This window comes from Pseudorca crassidens, chromosome 1, assembly GCF_039906515.1.
Source record: "Pseudorca crassidens isolate mPseCra1 chromosome 1, mPseCra1.hap1, whole genome shotgun sequence".
NCBI classification, from domain to species: domain Eukaryota; kingdom Metazoa; phylum Chordata; class Mammalia; order Artiodactyla; family Delphinidae; genus Pseudorca; species Pseudorca crassidens.
This window is the reverse complement of record NC_090296.1, coordinates 24,919,966-24,938,978: the sequence shown is the minus strand read 5'-3', so window position 1 is coordinate 24,938,978 and position 19,013 is coordinate 24,919,966. Positions and strand designations below refer to the sequence as shown.

At 42.9% G+C, this 19,013-nt stretch overlaps 1 protein-coding gene across 13 annotated transcripts in view; it reads left to right on the top strand.

Annotated features, from left to right (window-relative positions):
- Window positions 1–19,013, top strand: part of NRXN3 (neurexin 3) — a 1,691,100-nt gene that overhangs the window by 535,617 nt on the left and 1,136,470 nt on the right. For all 13 annotated transcript variants that reach the window (XM_067729075.1, XM_067728964.1, XM_067728949.1 and 10 more), the window contains exon 7: window positions 12,852–13,290. In XM_067729075.1, the coding sequence (XP_067585176.1) occupies window positions 12,852–13,290 (439 nt within the window). The remainder of the gene's footprint in view (window positions 1–12,851; window positions 13,291–19,013) is intronic.

Below are 19,013 nucleotides of genomic sequence, written 5' to 3'. Positions count from 1 at the left end.
TAAATTTTGGAAATTAATCCTTTGTCAGTTGCTTCATTTGCAAATATTTTCTCCCATTCTGAGGGTTGTCTTTTCGTCTTGTTTATGGTTTCCTTTGCTGTGCAAAAGCTTTTATGTTTCATTAGGTCCCATTTGTTTATTTTTGCTTTTATTTCCATTTCTCTAGGAGGTGGGTCAAAAAGGATCTTGCTGTGATTTATATCATACAGTGTTCTGCCTCTGATTTCCTCTAAGAATTTTATAGTGTCTGTCCTTACATTTAGGTCTCCAGTCCATTTTGAGTTTATTTTTGTGTGTGGTGTTAGGGGGTGTTCTAATTTCATTCTTTTACATGTAGCTGTCCAGTTTTCCCAGCACCACTTACTGAAGAGACTGTCTTTTCTCCACTGTGTATTCTTGCCTCCTTTATCAAAAATAAGGTGACCATATGTGTGTGGGTTTATCTCTGGGTTTTCTATCCTGTTCCATTGATCTATATTTCTGTTTTTGTGCCAGTACCATACTGTCTTGATTACTGTAGCTTTGTAGTGTAGTCTGAAGTCTGGGAGTCTGATTGCTCCAGCTATGTTTTTCTTTCTCAAGGTTGCTTTGGCTATTCAGGGTGTTTTGTGTTTCCATACAAATTGTGAAATTTTTGTTCTAGTTCTGTGAAAAATCCCATTGCTAGTTTGATATGGATTGCATTGAATCTGTAGATTGCTTTGGGTAGTATAGTCATTTTCACAATGTTGATTCTTCCAATCCAAGAACTTGGTATATCTCTCCATCTGTTTGTATCAACTTTCTTTTATTTCATCAGTGTCTTAGTTTTCTTCATACAGGTCTTTTTTCTCCTTAGGTAGGTTTATTCCTAGGTATTTTATTCTTTTTGTTGCAGTGGTAAATGGGAGTGTTTCCTTAATTTCTCTTTCATATTTTTCATCATAAGTGTATAGGAATGCAGGAGATTTCTGTGCATTAATTTTGTATCCTGCTACTTTACCAGATTCATTGATTAGCTCTAGTAGTTTTCTGGTGGCATCTTTAGGGTTCTCTTTGTACAGTATCATGTCAACTGCAAACAGTGACAGCTATACTTCTTCTTTTCCCATTTGGATTCCTTTTATTTCCTTTTCTTCTCTGATTGCTGTGGCTAAAACTTCCAAAACTATGTGGAATAATAGTGGTGAGAGTTGGCAACCTTCTCTTATTCCTAATCTTAGTGGAAATTGTTTCAGTTTTTCACCATTGAGAGCGGTGCTGGTTGTGGGTTTGTCATATATGGCCTTTATTATGTTGAGGAAAGTTCCCTCTATGCCTACATTCTGGAGGGTTTTTATCATAAATGGGTGCTGAATTTTGTCAGAAGCTTTTTCTGCATCTATTGAGATGATCATATGGTTTTTCTCCTCCAATTTGTTAATATGGTGTATCACGTTGATTGATTTGCGTATATTGAAGAATCCTTGCATTCCTGGAATAAACCCCACTTGATCATGGTGTATGATCCTTTTAATGTGCTGTTGGATTCTGTCTGCTAGTATTTTGTTGAGGATTTTTGCATCTATGTTCATCTGTGATATTGGCCTGTAGTTTTCTTTCTTTGTGACATCTTTGTCTGGTTTTGGTGGCCTCATAGAATGAGTTTGGGAGTGTTCCTCCATCTGCTGTATCTTGGAAGAGTTTTAGAAGGATAGGTGTTAGCTCTTCTCTAAATGTTCGATAGAATTCGTCTGTGAAGCCATCTGGTCCTGGGCTTTTGTTTGTTGGAAGATTTTTAATCACAGTTTCAATTTCAGTGCTTGTGATTGGTCTATTTATATTTTCTGTTTCTTTCTGGTTCAGTCTCGGAAGGTTGTGCTTTTCTAAGAATTTGTCCATTTCTTCCAGGTTGTCCATTTTATTGGCATATAGTTGTTTGTAGTAATCTCTCATGATGCTTTGTATTTCTTCAGTGTCAGTTGTTACTTCTTCTTTTTCATTTCTAATTCTGTTGATTTGAGTCTTCTTCCTTTTTTTCTTGATGCGTCTGGCTAATGGTTTGTCAATTTTGTTTATCTTCTCAAAGAACCCGCTTTTAGTTTTCTTGATCTTTGCTATTGTTTCCTTCATTTCTTTTTCACTTATTTCTGATCTGATCTTTTTGATTTCTTTCCTTCTGCTAATTTTGGTATTTTTGTTCTTCTTTCACTAATTGCTTTAAGTGTCAAGTTAGGCTGTTTATTTGAGATGTTTCCTGTTTCTCGAGATAGGATTGTATTTCTATAAACTTCCCTCTTAGAACTGCTTTTGCTGCATCCCGTAGGTTTTGGCTCATCATGTTTTCATTGTCATTTGTTTCTAGGTATTTTTTTATTTCCTCTTTGATTTCTTCAGTGAGCTCTTGGTTATTTAGTAGCATATTGTTTAGCTCCCATGTGTTTGTATTCTTTACAGTTTCTTTTTCCTGTAATTGATATGTAGTCTCATAACATTGTGACTGGAAAAGATACTTGATACGATTTCAATTTTCTTAAATTTACCAAGGCTTGATTTGTGACCCAAGATGAGATCTATCCTGGAGGATGTTCCATGAGAACTTGAGAAGAAAATGTATTCTGTTGTTTTTGGAAGGACTGTCCTATGAATATCAATTAAGTCCATCTTTAATGTATTATTTAAAGCTTCTGTTTCCTTATTTATTTTCATTTTGGATGATCTGTCCATTGGTGAAAAGGGTGTTAAAGTCCCCTACTATGATTGTGTTACTGTCGGTTTCCACTGTTATGACTGGCTGTTATCATCTGCCTTATGTATTGAGGTGCTCCTATGTTGGGTGCATAAATATTTACAATTGTTATATCTTCCTCTTGGGTTGATCCCTTGATCATTATGGAGCGGCCTTCTTTGTCTCTTGTAATAGTCTTTATTTTAAAGTCTATTTTGTCTGATATGAGTATTGCTACTCCAGCTTTCTTTTGATTTCCATTTGCACGGGAAATCTTTTTCCATCCCCTCACTTTCAGTCTGTATGTGTCCCTAGGTCTGAAGTGCATCTCTTGTACACAGCATATATATGGGTCTTGTTTTTGTATCCATTCAGCCAGTCTGTGTCTTTTGGTTGGAGCATTTAATCCATTTACATTTAAGGTAATTATCGATATGTATGTTCCTGTTAGCATTTTCTTAATTGTTTTGGGTTTGTTATTGTAGGTCTTTTCCTTCTCTTGTGTTTCTTGCCTAGAGAAGTTTCTTTTGCTTTTGTTGTAAAGCTGGTTTGGTGGTGCTGAATTCTCTTAGCTTTTGCTTGTTGGTAAAGGTTTTCATTTCTCCGTGGAATCTGAATGAGATCCTTGCTGGGTAGAGTAATCTTGGTTGTAGGTTCTTCTCCTTCATTACTTTAAATATGTCCTTCCACTCCATTCTGGCTTGCAGATTTTCTGCTGAAAGGTCAGCTGTTAACCTTATGGGGATTCCCTTGTATGTTATTTGTTGTTTTTCCCTTGCTGCTTTTAAAATTTTTTCTTTGTATTAAATTTTTGATAGTTTGATTAATTTGTGTCTTGGCGTGTTTCCCCTTGGATTTATCCTGTATGGGACTCTTTGTGCTTCCTGGACTTGATTGACTCTTTCCTTTCCCATGTTAGGGAAGTGGTGTGTTTTGGGGTGTCTGTGACCTTATTATGATTTTAGGCAGCTTCTCTGCTAATGGGTGGAGTTGCTAGTTGTTTGGCATAGAGTGTCCAGCACTGTAGCTTGCTGGTCATTGAGTGGAGCTGGTCTTAGCATTGAGATGGAGATGTGTGGGAGAACTTTCGCTATTTGATATGACATGGAGCCGGGAGGTCTCTGGTTGACCTGTGTCCTGAACTGAGCTTCCCAACTTAGAGCCACAGGACTGACACCTGGCCGGAGCACCAAGACCCTGTCAGCTACATGGAAAAAGAGAAAAAGGAAAAAGAAAATATATATCATTGCTCCCAAAGTCCACCTCCTCAATTTGGGATGATTCGTTGTCTATTTAGGTATTCCACAGATGCAGGGTACATCAAGTTGATTGTGGAGCTTTAATCCGCTGCTTCTGAGGCTGCTGGGAGAGATTTCCCTTTCTCTTCTTTGTTCTCACAGCTCCCAGGGGCTCAGCTTTGGATTTGGCTCCGCCTCTGCGTGCAGGTCACCTGAGGGCGTCTGTTCTTTGCTCAGACAGGACGGGGTTAAAGGAGCAGCTGATTCGGGGGCTCTGGCTCACTCAGGCCGGGGGGAGGGAGGGATGCGGATGTGGGGTGAGCCTGCGGTGGCAGAGGCCAGCATGACATTGCACCAGCCTGAGGCACGCTGTGCATTCTCCCGGGGAAGTTGTCCCTGGATCATGGGACGCTGGCAATGGCGGGCTACACAGGATCCCGGGAGGGACGGTTTGGATAGTGACCTGTGCTTGCACACAGGCTTCTTGGTGGCTGCAGCAGCAGCCTTAGCGTCCCATGCCTGTCTCTGGGGTCTGTGCTGATAGCCGTGGCTCGCGCCTATCTCTGGAATTCTTTTTGGCAGCGCTCTGAATCCCCTCTCCTGGTGCACTCTGAAACAATGGTCTCTTGCCTCTTAGACAGGTCCAGACGTTTTCCTGGACTCATTCCTGGCTAGCTGTGGCGCACTAGCCCCCTTCAGGCTCTCTTCATGCAGCCAACCCCAGTCCTCTCCCTGGAATCTGACCTCGGAAGCCCGAGCCTCAGCTCCCAGCCCCTGCCCGCCCCAGCGGGTGAGCAGACAAGCCTCTCGGGCTGGTGAGTGCAGGTTGGCACCGATCCTCTGTGCGGGAATCTCTCCGCTTTGCCCTCCGCACCCCTGTGGCTGCACTCTCCTCTGTGGCTCTGAATCTTACCCCCTGCCACCCCGTATCTCCACCAGTGAAGGGCTTCCTAGTGTGTGGAAACCTTTCCTCCTTCACAGCTCCCTCCCAGAGGTGCAGGTTATGTCCCTATTCTTTTGTCTCTGTTTTTTCTTTTCTCTTTTGCTCTACCCAGGTACGTGGGGAGTTTCTTGCCTTTTGGTAAGGCTGAGGTCTTCTCCCAGCGTTCAGTAGGTGTTCTGTAGGAGTTGTTGCACGTGTAGATGTATTTCTGTTGTATTTGTGGGGAGGAAGGTGATCTCCACGTCTTGCTCTTCCACCATCTTGAAGATCTCCTAATATTATTATTATTTTTTTTTTGCGGTATGTGGGCCTCTCACCGTTGTGGCCTCTTCCCTTGTGGAGCACAGGCTCCGGACGCGCAGGCTCATTGGCCATGGCTCACGGGCCTAGTCGCTCCACGGCATGTGGGATCCTCCCGTACCAGGGCATGAACCCATGTCCCCTGCATTGGCAGGCGGACTCTCAACCACTGCGCCACCAGGGAAGCCCTCTCCTAATATTCTTAATTTACATTAAGTTGACTTTTGTGTTAGAGGATAGCCAGAGTGGAGATAAGATTCACCGCGAGTTCCAGCTCTGGGACTGGTGGTAACTTCATAGAGCACTACCTTGAGAATTCTGAGGCTTCATCTGGGTTTAATGAGAAAGGGAGTAGAATAGAATTACATCAATTCACAATGGATTCCATCATTTAGGAAGGAAGAGTAGAGAAATGTATTTGTCCATATGGCTCTAAGAGGTGGGAAAGTTTTCTATCTAGGTGTGGCTAAAAAGATCACCTGGAAAACTTCTCTAAATTATCTGGAAACTTTTTCAGTATTTGTTAAGGCCGGTCTTGGAGAACTATGGCCCATACATGCGCATTCATGTCTTATTTCTTTGCCTGGTTCTGATTATGCCAAGTCTGTGGTTCATTAATTTAGGAAAAGCTTAGCAGGCTCTGTGAGGATGATGCAGCCTGAACTGACACATCTTATCTCCTGTGACAGACTGAACCTTGACAGTATCCTAAATACCCCACAAATTGGATTGGCTGAAAATTTTTTCTACAGGATACATAGCCATATATTCTTAATCAGCCTTTTTAGCTGAATAAAAGTCCTAAGAAAGTTCTTCTTGAGAAGAATAAAATTGAGACCTTCATGATGCCAAAGGTTGGAAGTCTTAAACTTCTTAGTGTTTCTGTCTGTAGTTGAGCACAGACTTACCTGATCATTGCTTTCTCACAAAGAATCCATCAAAATAAACGTTCGTCTAAGTCTTGAGGTCTTGTGTGTAAGTGATAATGACTTGCATCATTAGTGAGGCTCCTAGGCTGGCACCCATCGCCCTGGGTTTATGAGGTTAGAGTAACTGGCTGGTCCATAGTGCTTGCTTGTGTGCTGTCTCTCTCTGGACTGCTTGCATGGCCAGGTGACAGATGGCTTTCTTTCTTTGTTTTTTAAATGAGGAAGGGACTGAGGACTTGGCTGGTTCAACTTCAGTTCTCAAGTTTGTCTGGATCGTTCCTACTACTCCTGCTTGCTTTCTGTCCCTTTTAGCTTTGCCTACTGCTCTCTTACAAATTAAACCATAGATCAGAAACTATCAACTGGTAGTCTTTGGTGAGACCCAGCTTTCAGATATGTTTTGTTTGACCCACAGAGTGTTGGATCACACAGCCTTTTTAAAATTTAATTAATTGCCAACATTTCTACTACTGGTTTCAACTTTACCTGGAGTCTTTTTGGCCTTTATTTTGAACCCTAGAACTTAGACACTTTTTGGCTCCTGCCTTGCACGTCTGAAACTCAATTCCCATTTTCTATTTCTGGTGCTTAGTTTTCATCTTTGGCAGATCCTGACCACTGTGAACAGAATATAAAGCATGAAAAGGGTGGTGTCCCTGCTATGCAGCAGTGGGGACTCTGGGCCCCAGGTTGGATGTCAGCTGTAGCTCATCAGGCAGAGTTAGTTTACTGATCCCTGTTAGAAAGACCAGAGATGTAGATGTGGCCCCAGCCATGCCAAATATTAGCTTCTTCTGACTTTGGAAGCTAGGGGGACCATCTGCTGCCCCATTTGTGCTTGAACTTCACTGTTGGAATTTGGTCAGTGGAACACTGTGATAAATAATGATGTTAATGCTAATGAATCCTAAATCTGTGCAAGTGCATGGTGTGTGTGTGAGAGACGGAATAGCTACCATTAGGCATCTTCACATATTATAAATGCCACATTAGGCGATTATATAATTTTTAATTCTTATTTTAACTTCAGAATTTGTTAAATCCAGAGTCTGTCACTAGTCTCTTGAGCTGACAGCTGGCTTAGAACTTAGCCTCCGAGGCAGTCTTTCCATTCTAATGACTCCATGCCAGGCTTTCCTGTCTGGTGATCTAGTTATGGCTTCTCAAAGAGAATAACAAAATTAATCGTGATAACTACCATTTATTGAATGCTTATGAAGTGCCAGGAGCTGCTAAAGTACCTTTACATATGATCATACTATCTCATTTATTTCTTAAAACGCTGTGAAGTGAGGCTTGTTACCTGTAGTCTACAGGTGAAGAACCTGAGGCTGAGGCACTTCAACTGTTGTCCAAAGGGTGGAACAGAGCTCAGACCCCACTTACGGTGGCTGTGAAGTCCGTGATCTTAACCACTACCCTGTGCTGCCACTTGAGCCCAACATCTAATTTAATGGAGATACAAGCGTTTATTAAGCACCTGTACAACTAGGTGCTGTTTCAGATTTTAAAAGCTGTAATGTGTATTGTTTGCTAATAAGGTGTTTGAGGTTTGCTTAAAAGATAAGACCTGTGCTTATTCAAAGATAACAAGGTTGAGTGTTTTGAGTGACAAATGAGTGGAGCAGATAATTCATAGGAAAGAAAATCACAGCCGACCAGAGTCGTCAGGTGCCTGAAGGACGGAGGGGAAGTGGTGGAGAGAAAGTAGGATGTGTGATTCTGTGGCGACCGCAGCAGCAGGATTCTTTCACAGGGCTTCTTATTTATTTACCGTGAGTAGGAATGTCACATGATAAGAAGATTAGCGCCCCCCCCCAATTTATCTAGAAGCTGCACCATCCTGTAAGCTGAAGAGAATAAGCTCATTTTGTTATTATCTGTTGTCCAAGGATTAAGTTGGGGTGGGGAGCACATCTTTGTCTTTTGCTTGTTGTATGTAAACTGCTCCACACATAGGCATAAAGTTGAAAGGCTTTATTGGGATTTGTTGTCAACACTGTTCCACATCACGGCCCCCTGACACTGGCTTTTTGCCACCGTTCTGCTTCGTCTGGCCTAGATACTCCAGAGAATGTCCCCCAGTGTCCTGACTTCAGATATCCTCCACTGACCTGGATCAGGTGCTCAGACATCAGGTCACAGGCCTGTAAATCATGGTCCCATAAGCCCATCTGGTGGTTTTTATTGAAATTGCCCTATGTGTAGACACATAGAGGATGAAAGGTGCTTTAAAAACAAGAGAAAGGAAAGGCCACGTGGTAAACCTTCTCTTCCTGGACAGGAGAAACAGTACTAAGAGGGCATCTGGACACTGCGGGGCACACACACTCCCTCCATTCCTTCCGGATCCCTTGCTGAAGTGCATAGGAATGTGGCATTTACAGCAGAGTTTGTGGACATAACGTTCTCAGAAAGCTGAGAACAGGGTGTCCTGGGATAAGATGGAAGAGGGAGAAAAATACTCCTGTGAACTGGGACTGTCTCTCCCCCTTAGATTCACTCTCATGGACCTGCTATATGCCTCGAGCACCATGGAAGAGTTTAACATGAAAAAGCACATCTTGTAGATTAGAACAGCCTCTCCTTTTCCAATCAGGCTTAGTGGTTTGGCCAGTAAGGCAGACAGCTTCATCATAGGCAGGCAATGTAAGAATTCTAAGTTTATCAAATGGTGGGCATCAGTAAGAACCAGAGTCGTCAGAGAGGTCCTGGAATGGGTTTGGATATAGATCCTGGTGAAGGGGCACCATTAGAGGCTGGAGACCAGAGGAAGGCACTGTAGGCTGGGAAACCTACAAGGTGAGCAAGTATGTAGAAGTTCTAATACTGAGTTCACACAGAGGCCTCCAAGTTGCCTTGGAGTGGGGAGGAGTAGGGATCCGACAGAGAGGAGAGACCAGGTATGAAGGGCTTAACACCTCTGCACGGAGCTGAGTGTGTTTTATGTGCCTGACTTAAGAGGTTTCTGCTTTGTGGGTAGGCATGTGCTACCGGAGAGCTTAGAAATTGCCACCTCTGGAGGGTGGCCTTGCCCCCATGCAGTCAGAGAGGTCTGGGTTCAAGTCCTGGTTATGCCCTTAAGGGGCTATATGATCTTGGGCAAGTGCCTATCACCTCTGAGCTTCTTTTTTGCAAAATGGTGCTAATGCTTCCTATTTCACTTCCTTACTTTGGATGATACACATTCGGGTTTTTATTAAGTGGTACCTAGTAGGCTCTCAGTGGGTGGTAGCTGTTTCCGTTGTATTGTTCGTGTTGTCATGGCTTGCCTTACTCCTGGTATTGTTCCTGTGCCTCTGTATCAAAGATTAGGGAGACATACAAGAGTAGCTGTTCCAAGAGAGTCTGTCTTAACCCTGAGACTCTGTCCCCAGCTGTTTTACTGTCTGGCCTTCTAAGCGTGAGCTGCAAGTCCAAACAGCAGCTTTTACAAGCCCAAGGCTGGGGTGGTCAGACCTGCTTGTCACTCTCTTGACTCTGCCTCTGTGCCTCCCAGGTTGTGTGTCATCGTGGGGAGCTGTTACCGCTCTGTCTTTAATTGCTCCTTGTTGGGGCCATTGTCAGCCAAGGCTGCTTTCCGTCACTTGCCACCACATCTCTTCCTAGTTCAGTCATCGGGTGCGGGGGGGTGGGGGGAAGCGTTCATTTAGATGAAAGTCTGAATTTATGGAAAATACTATACCAGATACTGATTTGCCTTGTAAGGGGGTCCAGCAGGGTGTTTCTTGCCGCGACGCTCTGCCCAAAGTACTACTACACTTCTTCATGGCCATGCCGTGGTCTTGCGCTGGACAGGGGGTAGGGGGGAAGGTGAAGATGCCAGCCATGGAATTTCTCAACTGAGTATCACTGGGCTACAAGACCCCTGCCCTCCTGTCCCTTTCTTATTGATATGAGATCCTCAGAAGAGCATCAGTCCAGGCCCCTGTCAGTTTCCGCCAGTACCCCAGTACTGCTGGAAACCAAGGTATACTATTGCTTGTTCCTAGGTTTGTGTACCATTGAGGATTTTCTGTGTTCTACCATGTATAATATCCCATTTCATCTCGATAACTGCCTGGGGGGTGGGGAAGGGAGCAGTTTCTAGAATAGGTATTGAGTCGCCTGCCTTTGGAAATAAATAAAACGGGACTCAAAGAGGTTACCCAGCCGTCAGTGGGAAAGGTGTGGAAACTGCGTATAAATAGACAAGTAATTTCAGGGCCGTGGAGTAGATAGAGAGCTCATTTTCAAATAGCTTCTGAGAGAAGTCTTTGGCAGTTTCTGGCCCGGATTCTCTTGTCTGTCTCTCCAGAAATCTGCATTGTAGTTATTCACTGTGTGTCCCAGTCTTGGTCATATACCCATTTCACGGAAGAGTTCCTCCTCATAGGACGCTGCATCCTTTTAAAAGGCCTTTTTCTTTTTATCCTTCTGCCTCCTGTAGGGATGTTTGAGCTCTTTCTTCACTTATAGTTCAACGAAGCCAAGCCTTAGTCTGTCCCTTTGGGATGAGCTATTGTTGTACATTAATAATTAACCTTTACAAGAGCTCTGGTCGTAGGCATTTAACCCAGATTCAGAGAAAGTTGAAGTTTGGTTATGGCAGAGAGATCTCACATGTTGGGGAGTGGGAGTTAGAAGGGAGAAGCTGTCGGTCATTAACCTTTTATCGTTTGTTTTCTCGTTTAGTCACTTGAGTGTTTGCCTAAGGCTCTTGCAATTTTTCCCCTTTGCACACGGTCAGTCCAGTAGAGCTAAGATGAGAAATTTAGCTTTTGAATTGGGAAGATGAATATGCATGATTTTCTATGTATTATTAAAGATGAGCTTCACAGGTGCTGGTAGTAACTGTTGTTGTTCTGAGTGTCCACAAGTGGTAAAGCACGTGGACTCCGGAGCCTAACTCCTGGGTTCAAGTCCTGCTCTGCCAGTTACTGGCCATGTGACCATGGGCTGGTTCCTTAACTACTCTCCATGTCTGTTTCTGCATCTGTAAAATGAGGGAATGATGGTAGGTATCTCAAACGGGTGTTGTCAGGATCTAATGGGATGCTAGGCTTCAGATCCTTAGCACAGTGCCTGGTAGTAGGTGCTCAGTAAATATTAGCATTGTTATTATTTTCAGTGTTATTGACTATGGTTACACCCATGGTGAAGGTCATTTAGTAGGTGAGACATTTTCAATTCTTTGTTGTTAGTTAGATATTAAAAGGCAGATATCTCTGCTTGCTTCTCTCCTGGTGTTGGAGAGAAGGGAAGCAGTTCTACAGCTGGATGTTAGGGATTAAATAGTATATACTGGAATGACTCATCCAATTAACTTTTTATCACTGAGATGGATTGTAAGACTTTAGCACTTAAGTCTTGTTACTTTATTAAAAAAGGAGAGGATAAGACAACCTTCTCTGTGGAAGGGATAAAATGAGTTAACAGCCACGACAGCCACCCCCAAATAGCTGAGATTTTTATGCCCATACCATGTGCCACTTCTAAGTGCTTTGCGTGTATTAACTCATTTCATACTTAAGAAATAGTCTACTCCTATATTCGCGTTTTCAGAGGAGGAAGCAGACCCAAGTAAGTTAAATAACTTTGAAGTTCACACAGCTTAGAAGTAGTGGATGTGGGATTTGAACCTAAATGGGGGTCCTCATCTAGAATTTGAATAAGACAATGTGAAGGACGTAGCAACATGGTTTGTACAACCCATACTCAAATGCTAGCCCCTTTGCCTTCTGTTTTTGCTTGTTTATTATTATAGTATGGATGTGACATTGCATGGAGATCAGAGGACCAAGACCTATCCAAGGTTACTGCATCAAAATTCAGTTCTACTAACAGTAAAACCTTTTAGAAATTCTGATCTTGGGGAACAAGTTTAATCCCTGCTTTTATATGGATTATACCGGGTTTAGAAAGTCATAATAGGTTTTTAAAAAATGTTTTAGGGTGTTTCATTCTCTCACTGTGTGTATATAGAGGACATGTGCAATTGTGCAAAAAAAATATAGATCTCCTTCTCCACCAGCGCTTAACACTCAATAATCTTCTTTAAAAAGAAAAACAATACAACAGGGTAGAGTGAAAAGTAGGTCTCCCTCCACTCCTGAATATTAATCCCACAAATCCTCTCCCCAGTGACAATTTTATAGCTTCTTGTATTTCCTTCCAAAAATGTTTTATGCATTTACAAGCATAAATACATGTAACACACACTTCCCAACACACACACTCTTTGCACAATGATAGCATAATGCACACTGTCCTGTTCCTTACTAATTTCACTTAATGTTACTCAGAGTATCTATGTCAAAACTGGGAGCGCTACCTTGTTTATTAGGGCTGCATAATGTTCCATTTTAAAGATGGGCCAGTCTGTTACTGCTGGTCATTTAGGTTGTTTCTGGTCTTTTACTGAGGACATTTCAGTAAATATCTCTGTAGGTAAGTATTTGTGTCTGTGCAACTCAGTCTCTTTTGATTTCTACTTGCAAGCTTATATTGTTTAACTTTCTGACAATGCAAAAAATTGGCCAGAAGGAATCAGACGAAAGGAATATAATGGAAATATAGGGGCTTATTCAGGGCTTGTGGGCACCTCAGAGGTCTGTGCAGATGCTTTTTCAAGTGCTGTATCTCATGTTTCTCATTGTTTCAGACTGTTGTGTCCTGAAGCTTCATTTTGGGCCTTTTCCCTGGGTGCCCAGTGAGCGATGGATGGTTACTGTTTGCAAGATTGATTCATGTAGCACTTGTCTGGCTTTTGACAGGTTGTTTATAAGAATAATGACATCCGTCTGGAGCTGTCTCGCTTGGCCAGAATTGGGGACACCAAGATGAAAATCTACGGTGAGGTTGTATTCAAGTGTGAGAATGTGGCCACACTGGACCCCATCAACTTTGAGACCCCGGAGGCTTACATCAGCTTGCCCAAATGGAACACCAAACGCATGGGCTCTATCTCCTTTGACTTTCGCACCACTGAGCCCAACGGCCTGATCCTCTTCACTCACGGCAAGCCCCAAGAGAGGAAGGATGCTCGGAGCCAGAAGAACACCAAGGTGGACTTCTTTGCCGTGGAACTCCTCGATGGCAACCTGTACCTACTGCTTGACATGGGCTCAGGCACCATTAAAGTGAAAGCCACTCAGAAGAAAGCCAACGATGGGGAATGGTACCATGTGGACATTCAGCGAGATGGCAGATCAGGTAGGAAGAAGCAAGGTGTGTGACTGAGACTAGGGGAAGGCTTCTGCTTCCTTATATTATTTTATTTTAGTTTTTGTGACTTGTTTGCTTGTTGATTCTTTTGCTGTTCTCCTTAATGCTTGTTATATGATGGTGTAAGATTATGTTTCTGAACCAGACACCTGTCTCATCGATGGCTGACATTCTCCTCATCTCCCCTGTCACTCACTGCACAGTGGTCTCAGTGATACCTCCAAGACCCTGGGGCTAAGGATGTTTTTACAAGCAGCATTTCCACTGCTACCAAAGTGACTGTCATGTCACTTGTGTGATGGGTTTTTTCCCTCTTTATTCTCCTTTTTCCATCACCATGGAAACCAATTGTGACATCACAGATGCTGCATTATGTGATTACTCTGTAGGATAAGCTGCACTGTGCAAGAGTTTATGCAGTGAAACACCCTTCAGTAACTGGCAAGAGTCATATTGCAGGGAAAAATTATGACAAGAAAGGAAAAGGCAAATTGATTTTTCCTAAAGTCATGTTCAATTTAAAGCCTTCCTTTGGTGTGAAAGCCTGTATTTCACTCTTTGCTCAGACCTTACTAACTTTCCCTTCCTCTTCATAACCTTTTACATTGGGTTTAAACGGCTTTGTTTGTTTCTGCAGCTGCAGACCAAGCAAGCTAGCCCCAGGCAGTACATAGCCACTCTGGAATAGTAACAAAGCGGGGCAGGGGAAGGAAACACAAATAGAGAGTCTGAGGCTTTTGAATGCCTGAACAGTCTGCCTCACTTTCTGTGGACATGTGGCAGTGAAGGTCACATTCTGTGCATCAGAAAGGGCATTTCACCCAGAGAAGTAATTAGAGCATTTGAATTTCACACTTATTTCCTGATTCTCCATTTAGGTAGTATTGTACTCAATAAGGGTCTTGGCTATATTTTCATATTTTTAAGGATTTACTCTCCTGGTAAACACAAAAATGTCTTCCTTTTAGGCATTTTTGCATTTGGTCAACAATAGAAAGCAATAGGTTCCCCTAAAAGGCTGTAGCCACTAATGGCTGAGCTTGCGGGGATGGCTTTTCTGCGTAATTCCAGAGCTAGAGGGGTGGCGGAGATAAGCAGTGTTGCCCTTAGGTAAGCAGCTGGTTGGGTTCTGTGCAGAGGGCAGACAGGTGGCAGATTGCAGACCTGGATGGTTTATTGCCCAGCAGGATGCCTTATCAATTGCCTGAAATTTGATCAGAACCAAGAGGCTTCAAATTAAATGTGCTTGTTGGGCAAGAATGAACATTTTGTTCTTTTTTTAAGAGAAAAATACACAAAAAATCATTTCTGAGGCCAAATTTTTTGAAGTTTATCCATTAAAAAATGTCAGCAGGGGCAGAGAGCTAGAAAGCTGTCTCAGAATTATAAGGGACACACTCCTGTTGGTTTTTAAGACAATGCGTTTTGGGTCTCTGGAGTTCGGACATGGTTGATGGGTTTCATGATTGACTAACCTAGACCTTGGCACAGCTGAAATGTCACCTATCTGTGTCATAGGCAGGCTAGAACATGTAAAATCGCCACATGTCTGTTTCTGATATTCTCAACACGAATTGCTTTTTCAAGTAGGGCAGTTGTTTCGTTTTGTTAGAACCATCAGTAGACGCATTTTTTGACAAATAAGTTTGGATTACAGAAGCCTTAAATTTTATACCTGGGTGCTACGGCATTGGCTAATACTTTGAAATACTGATACATTTGATCAAAGCCTATAAAAATTTACTGAGTAAACAAGTCGTTGTCACGTAAAAGCAGCATAACACAATTTTAACATGATATACTAAACTTCATTTCTTCATGAGGGTATTTTCTGGTATGTTCTTACAGACCTGTATTAAAATGACTAGTTATAAAAACACAAGTGTATCTAATTGTGGTACCTCCTTCCCTGCTCATCCTGAAGGATATGACTGAGAGGTGATCTCAGGAAACTTTCATCTTCATTCCCCAGCTGAGGGACTGATTCTCAAAACAGTTGTGGTCCCACACTCTGAGGATGAATTTTCCTCAGGATGTATTTAAGGGTCCACTATTTAAATCCGTTCGGGTACTGTTCTTACTTGGCAATAGATGCTCCTCCCTGTTAGTTGGTGATCAGATTAACTCTGTGGACATGTGGTAGGTAAAGAAAGCAAACTGCAAGAGAGAAGAAAAGTACCCAAGCCTCAACTTCCTCATTTGTGAAATAGGGGAAGTACGAATGCCTACCTCACAGGATTGTTTTGAGGATTGAGTCCAGAAAAGCACAGAAAGTACTAAAAATGGTGGCTGGGACATTTTTATTGTTATGTAGGTTTTTAAAAGATTAAAAAGCAAAAAGGCAAAGCAGATTTCTCCAGGAGAAAACTTCCAGGGAAGAGTAGGGGGAAGCACGCCTAGCTGAATCCTCCAGAGACCCCTCATACTCTTTCTGCTCTTCTACCCCTGGGTTGACTTTGTGATTTAGAGTGTACTTCACTTTCTTGATCTCATTTGATCTTCTAGGCCCTTCAGGCTTTCCCCTGTCATAGCTGAGGGAATTGAGACTCAGATAAGTGAAAGCTGGCTGATGGATGGCCCAGTTATCTTGGTACCAATAAAGCACTTTAAGAATACTAAATTTCTAAAATTTCTGGCATGAAGTTTAGATATCACTCTGATTTAACAGTTTAGGAAATTGAGCTGTTGAGGAAATCGAGGGGTTCAGTGACTGGTACAGGGTTAGAAAGACTAGAATCCCTGTTCCCAAGTTCCCAGGTCAGGCTTCAGGGTTACATCTTCTGTGATTTCTTGTGCCTGGTCTAGCTCTGATCTCATCTCTTCTTGACTTCCTCTGGCCTCCTGTACTCTAGCCACACTCCCGCCTGTCCCAGGGCCTTTGTAGGTGCCATTCCCTGTGCCGGGCACATTCTCCCCCTGGGACTTGGCATGGTTAGATCCTTCTCAACATCCTGGTTTCAACTTACCTCTCACCTGGTTAGAGAAGCCTTTATCGACCGTACACTTTAAAGTTGAACTTGTGGGCTGCTGTAGCACCCATTTTACTCTCTTCCTCCCACTTGCCATTTTCCAATTTCTGTTCATTGGGTGATTTGTTTATTTTCTGTTCCTCTGCTGTGGAACATCAGCTCCATGAAAGCAGGCACGCCTGTCAAGTTCATGTATATGTCTAGAACTATACTAGAGACAGAACAGGTGTTCAATACATGTTTGTTACATGAGTACATAAAGAAACATGTTCCGAAGATGATGGAGCAGTAGGACTTGGAGATCACCTTCCTCCCCACAGATACATCAGAAGTACATCTACATGTGGAACAACTCCTACAGAACACCTACTGAATGCTGGTAGAAGACCTCAGACTTCCGAAAAGAAGGCAGACCACCACCTAAACAAGCTCCAGAGATGGGTGCGAGCCGTGGCTATCAGCGCAGACACCAGAGACAGGCATGAAACGCTAACGCTGCTGCTGTAGCCATCAAGGAGCCTGTGTGCAAGCACAGGTCACTATCCACACCTCCCAGGAGGCTGTACAACATGCCACTGCCAGGGCCCTGTGATTCAGGGACAACTTCCCCAGGAGAACACACAGCGCGCCTCAGGCTGTTGCAATGTCACACTGGCCTCTGCCACTGCAGGCTCGCCCCACATTCCAAGTATAACAACCGTACCCCTCCCTCCCCCGGGCCTGAGTGAGCCAGAGCCCCCTAATCAGCCTCTGCTTTAACCCCCTCCTGTCCGGGCAGGAAGAGATGCCTGAGGGCGATCTACACACAGAGGTGGGGCCACAACCAAAGCTGAACCCCAGGAGCTGTGCAAACAAGAGAAAGGGAAATTTCTCTGTGCAGCCTCAGGAGCAGCGGATTAAATATCCACAATCAACTTGATGTACCCTGCATCTGTGGAATATCTGAATAGACAACGAATCATCCCAAAATTGAGGAGGTGGACTTTGGGAGCAGCTGTAGACTTGGGGTTTACTGTCTGTGACTGATTTGTTACTGATTTTTATGTTTATCTTAATATAGTTTTTAATGCTTGTTATCATTGGTGGATTTGTTTATTCATTTGGTTGCTCTCTTCTTCTTTCCTTTTATTCCCTTTGTTTTTATTATTACGTTTTTATTTTAATAATTTTTAAAAATTTATTATTTTTTTTTCTTTCTTTTCTTCTTCTCCCTTTTCTTCTGAGCCTTGTAGCTGACAGGGTCTTGGTGCTCCAGCCTGGGGTAAGGCCTGAGCCTCTGAGGTGGGAGGGTGAGTTCAGGACATTGGTCCACCAGAGACCTCCGGGCCCCACGTAATATCAATCGGCGAGAGCTCTCCCAGAGATCTCCGTCTCAACACTAAGGCCCAGCTCGACTCCACTGCTAGCAAGCTCCAGTGCTGGACGCCCCATGCCAAACAACTAGCAAGACAGGAACACAACCCCACCCATTAGCAGACAGGTTGCCTAAAGGCATACTAAGTTCACAGGCACCCCAAAACATACCACCATATGTGGCCCTGTCCACCAGAAAGACAAGTTCCAGACCCACCCCCAGAACAGAGGCACCAGTCCCCTCCCCCAAGAAGCCTACATAAGCCACTGAACCAACTTCCCCCACTGGGGGCAGACACCAAAAACAACGGGAAGTACGAACCTGCAGCCTGTGAAAAGGAGACCCCCAAACACACTAAGTTAAACAAGATGAGAAGACAGAGAAATATGCAGCAGATGAAGGAGCAAAGTAAAAACCCACCAGACCAAACAAATGAAGAGGAAATGGCAGTCTACCTGAAAAAGAATTCAGAGTAATGATAGTAAAGATAATCCAAAATCTTGGAAATAGAATGGAGAAAATACAAGAAGTGCTTAACAAGAACCTAGAACTAAAGAGCAAACAAACAATGATGAACAACACAATAAATGAAATTTTAAAATCTCTAGAAGGAATCAATAGCAGAAGAACTGAGGCAGAAAGTGGATAAGTGACCTGGAAGATACAATAGTGGAAATAACTGCCACAGCAGAATAAAGAAAAAAGAATGAAAAGAATTGAGGACAGTCCAGAGACCTCTGGGACAACATTAAACGCACCAACACTCGAATTATAGGGGTCCAAGAAGAAGAAGAGAAAAAGAAAGGCACTGGGAAAATATCTGAAGAGATTATAGTTGAAAACTTCCCTAACATGGGAAAGGAAATAGTCAATCAAGTCCAGGAAGCACAAAGAGTCCCATACAGGATAAATCCAAGAAGAAACACGCCAAGACACATATTAATCAAACTATCAAAAATTAAATACAAACAAAAAATATTAAAAGCAGCAAGGGAAAAACAACAAATAACATACAAGGGAATCCCCATGAGGTTAACAGCTGATCTTTCAGCAGAAAATCTGCAAGCCAGAAGGGAGTGGCAGGACATATTTAAAGTGATGAAGGAGAAAAACCTACAACCAAGATTACTCTGCATAGCAAGGATCTCATTCAGATTTCACAGAGAAATGAAAACCTTTACCGACAAGCAAAAGCTAAGAGAATTCAGCACCACCAAACCAGCTTTACAACAAATGCTAAAGGAACTTCTCTAGGCAAGAAACACAAAAGAAGGAAAAGACCTACAATAACAAACCCAAAACAATTAAGAAAATGCTAACAGGAACATACATATCGATAATTACCTTAAATGTAAATGGATTAAATGCTCCAACCAAAAGGCACAGAC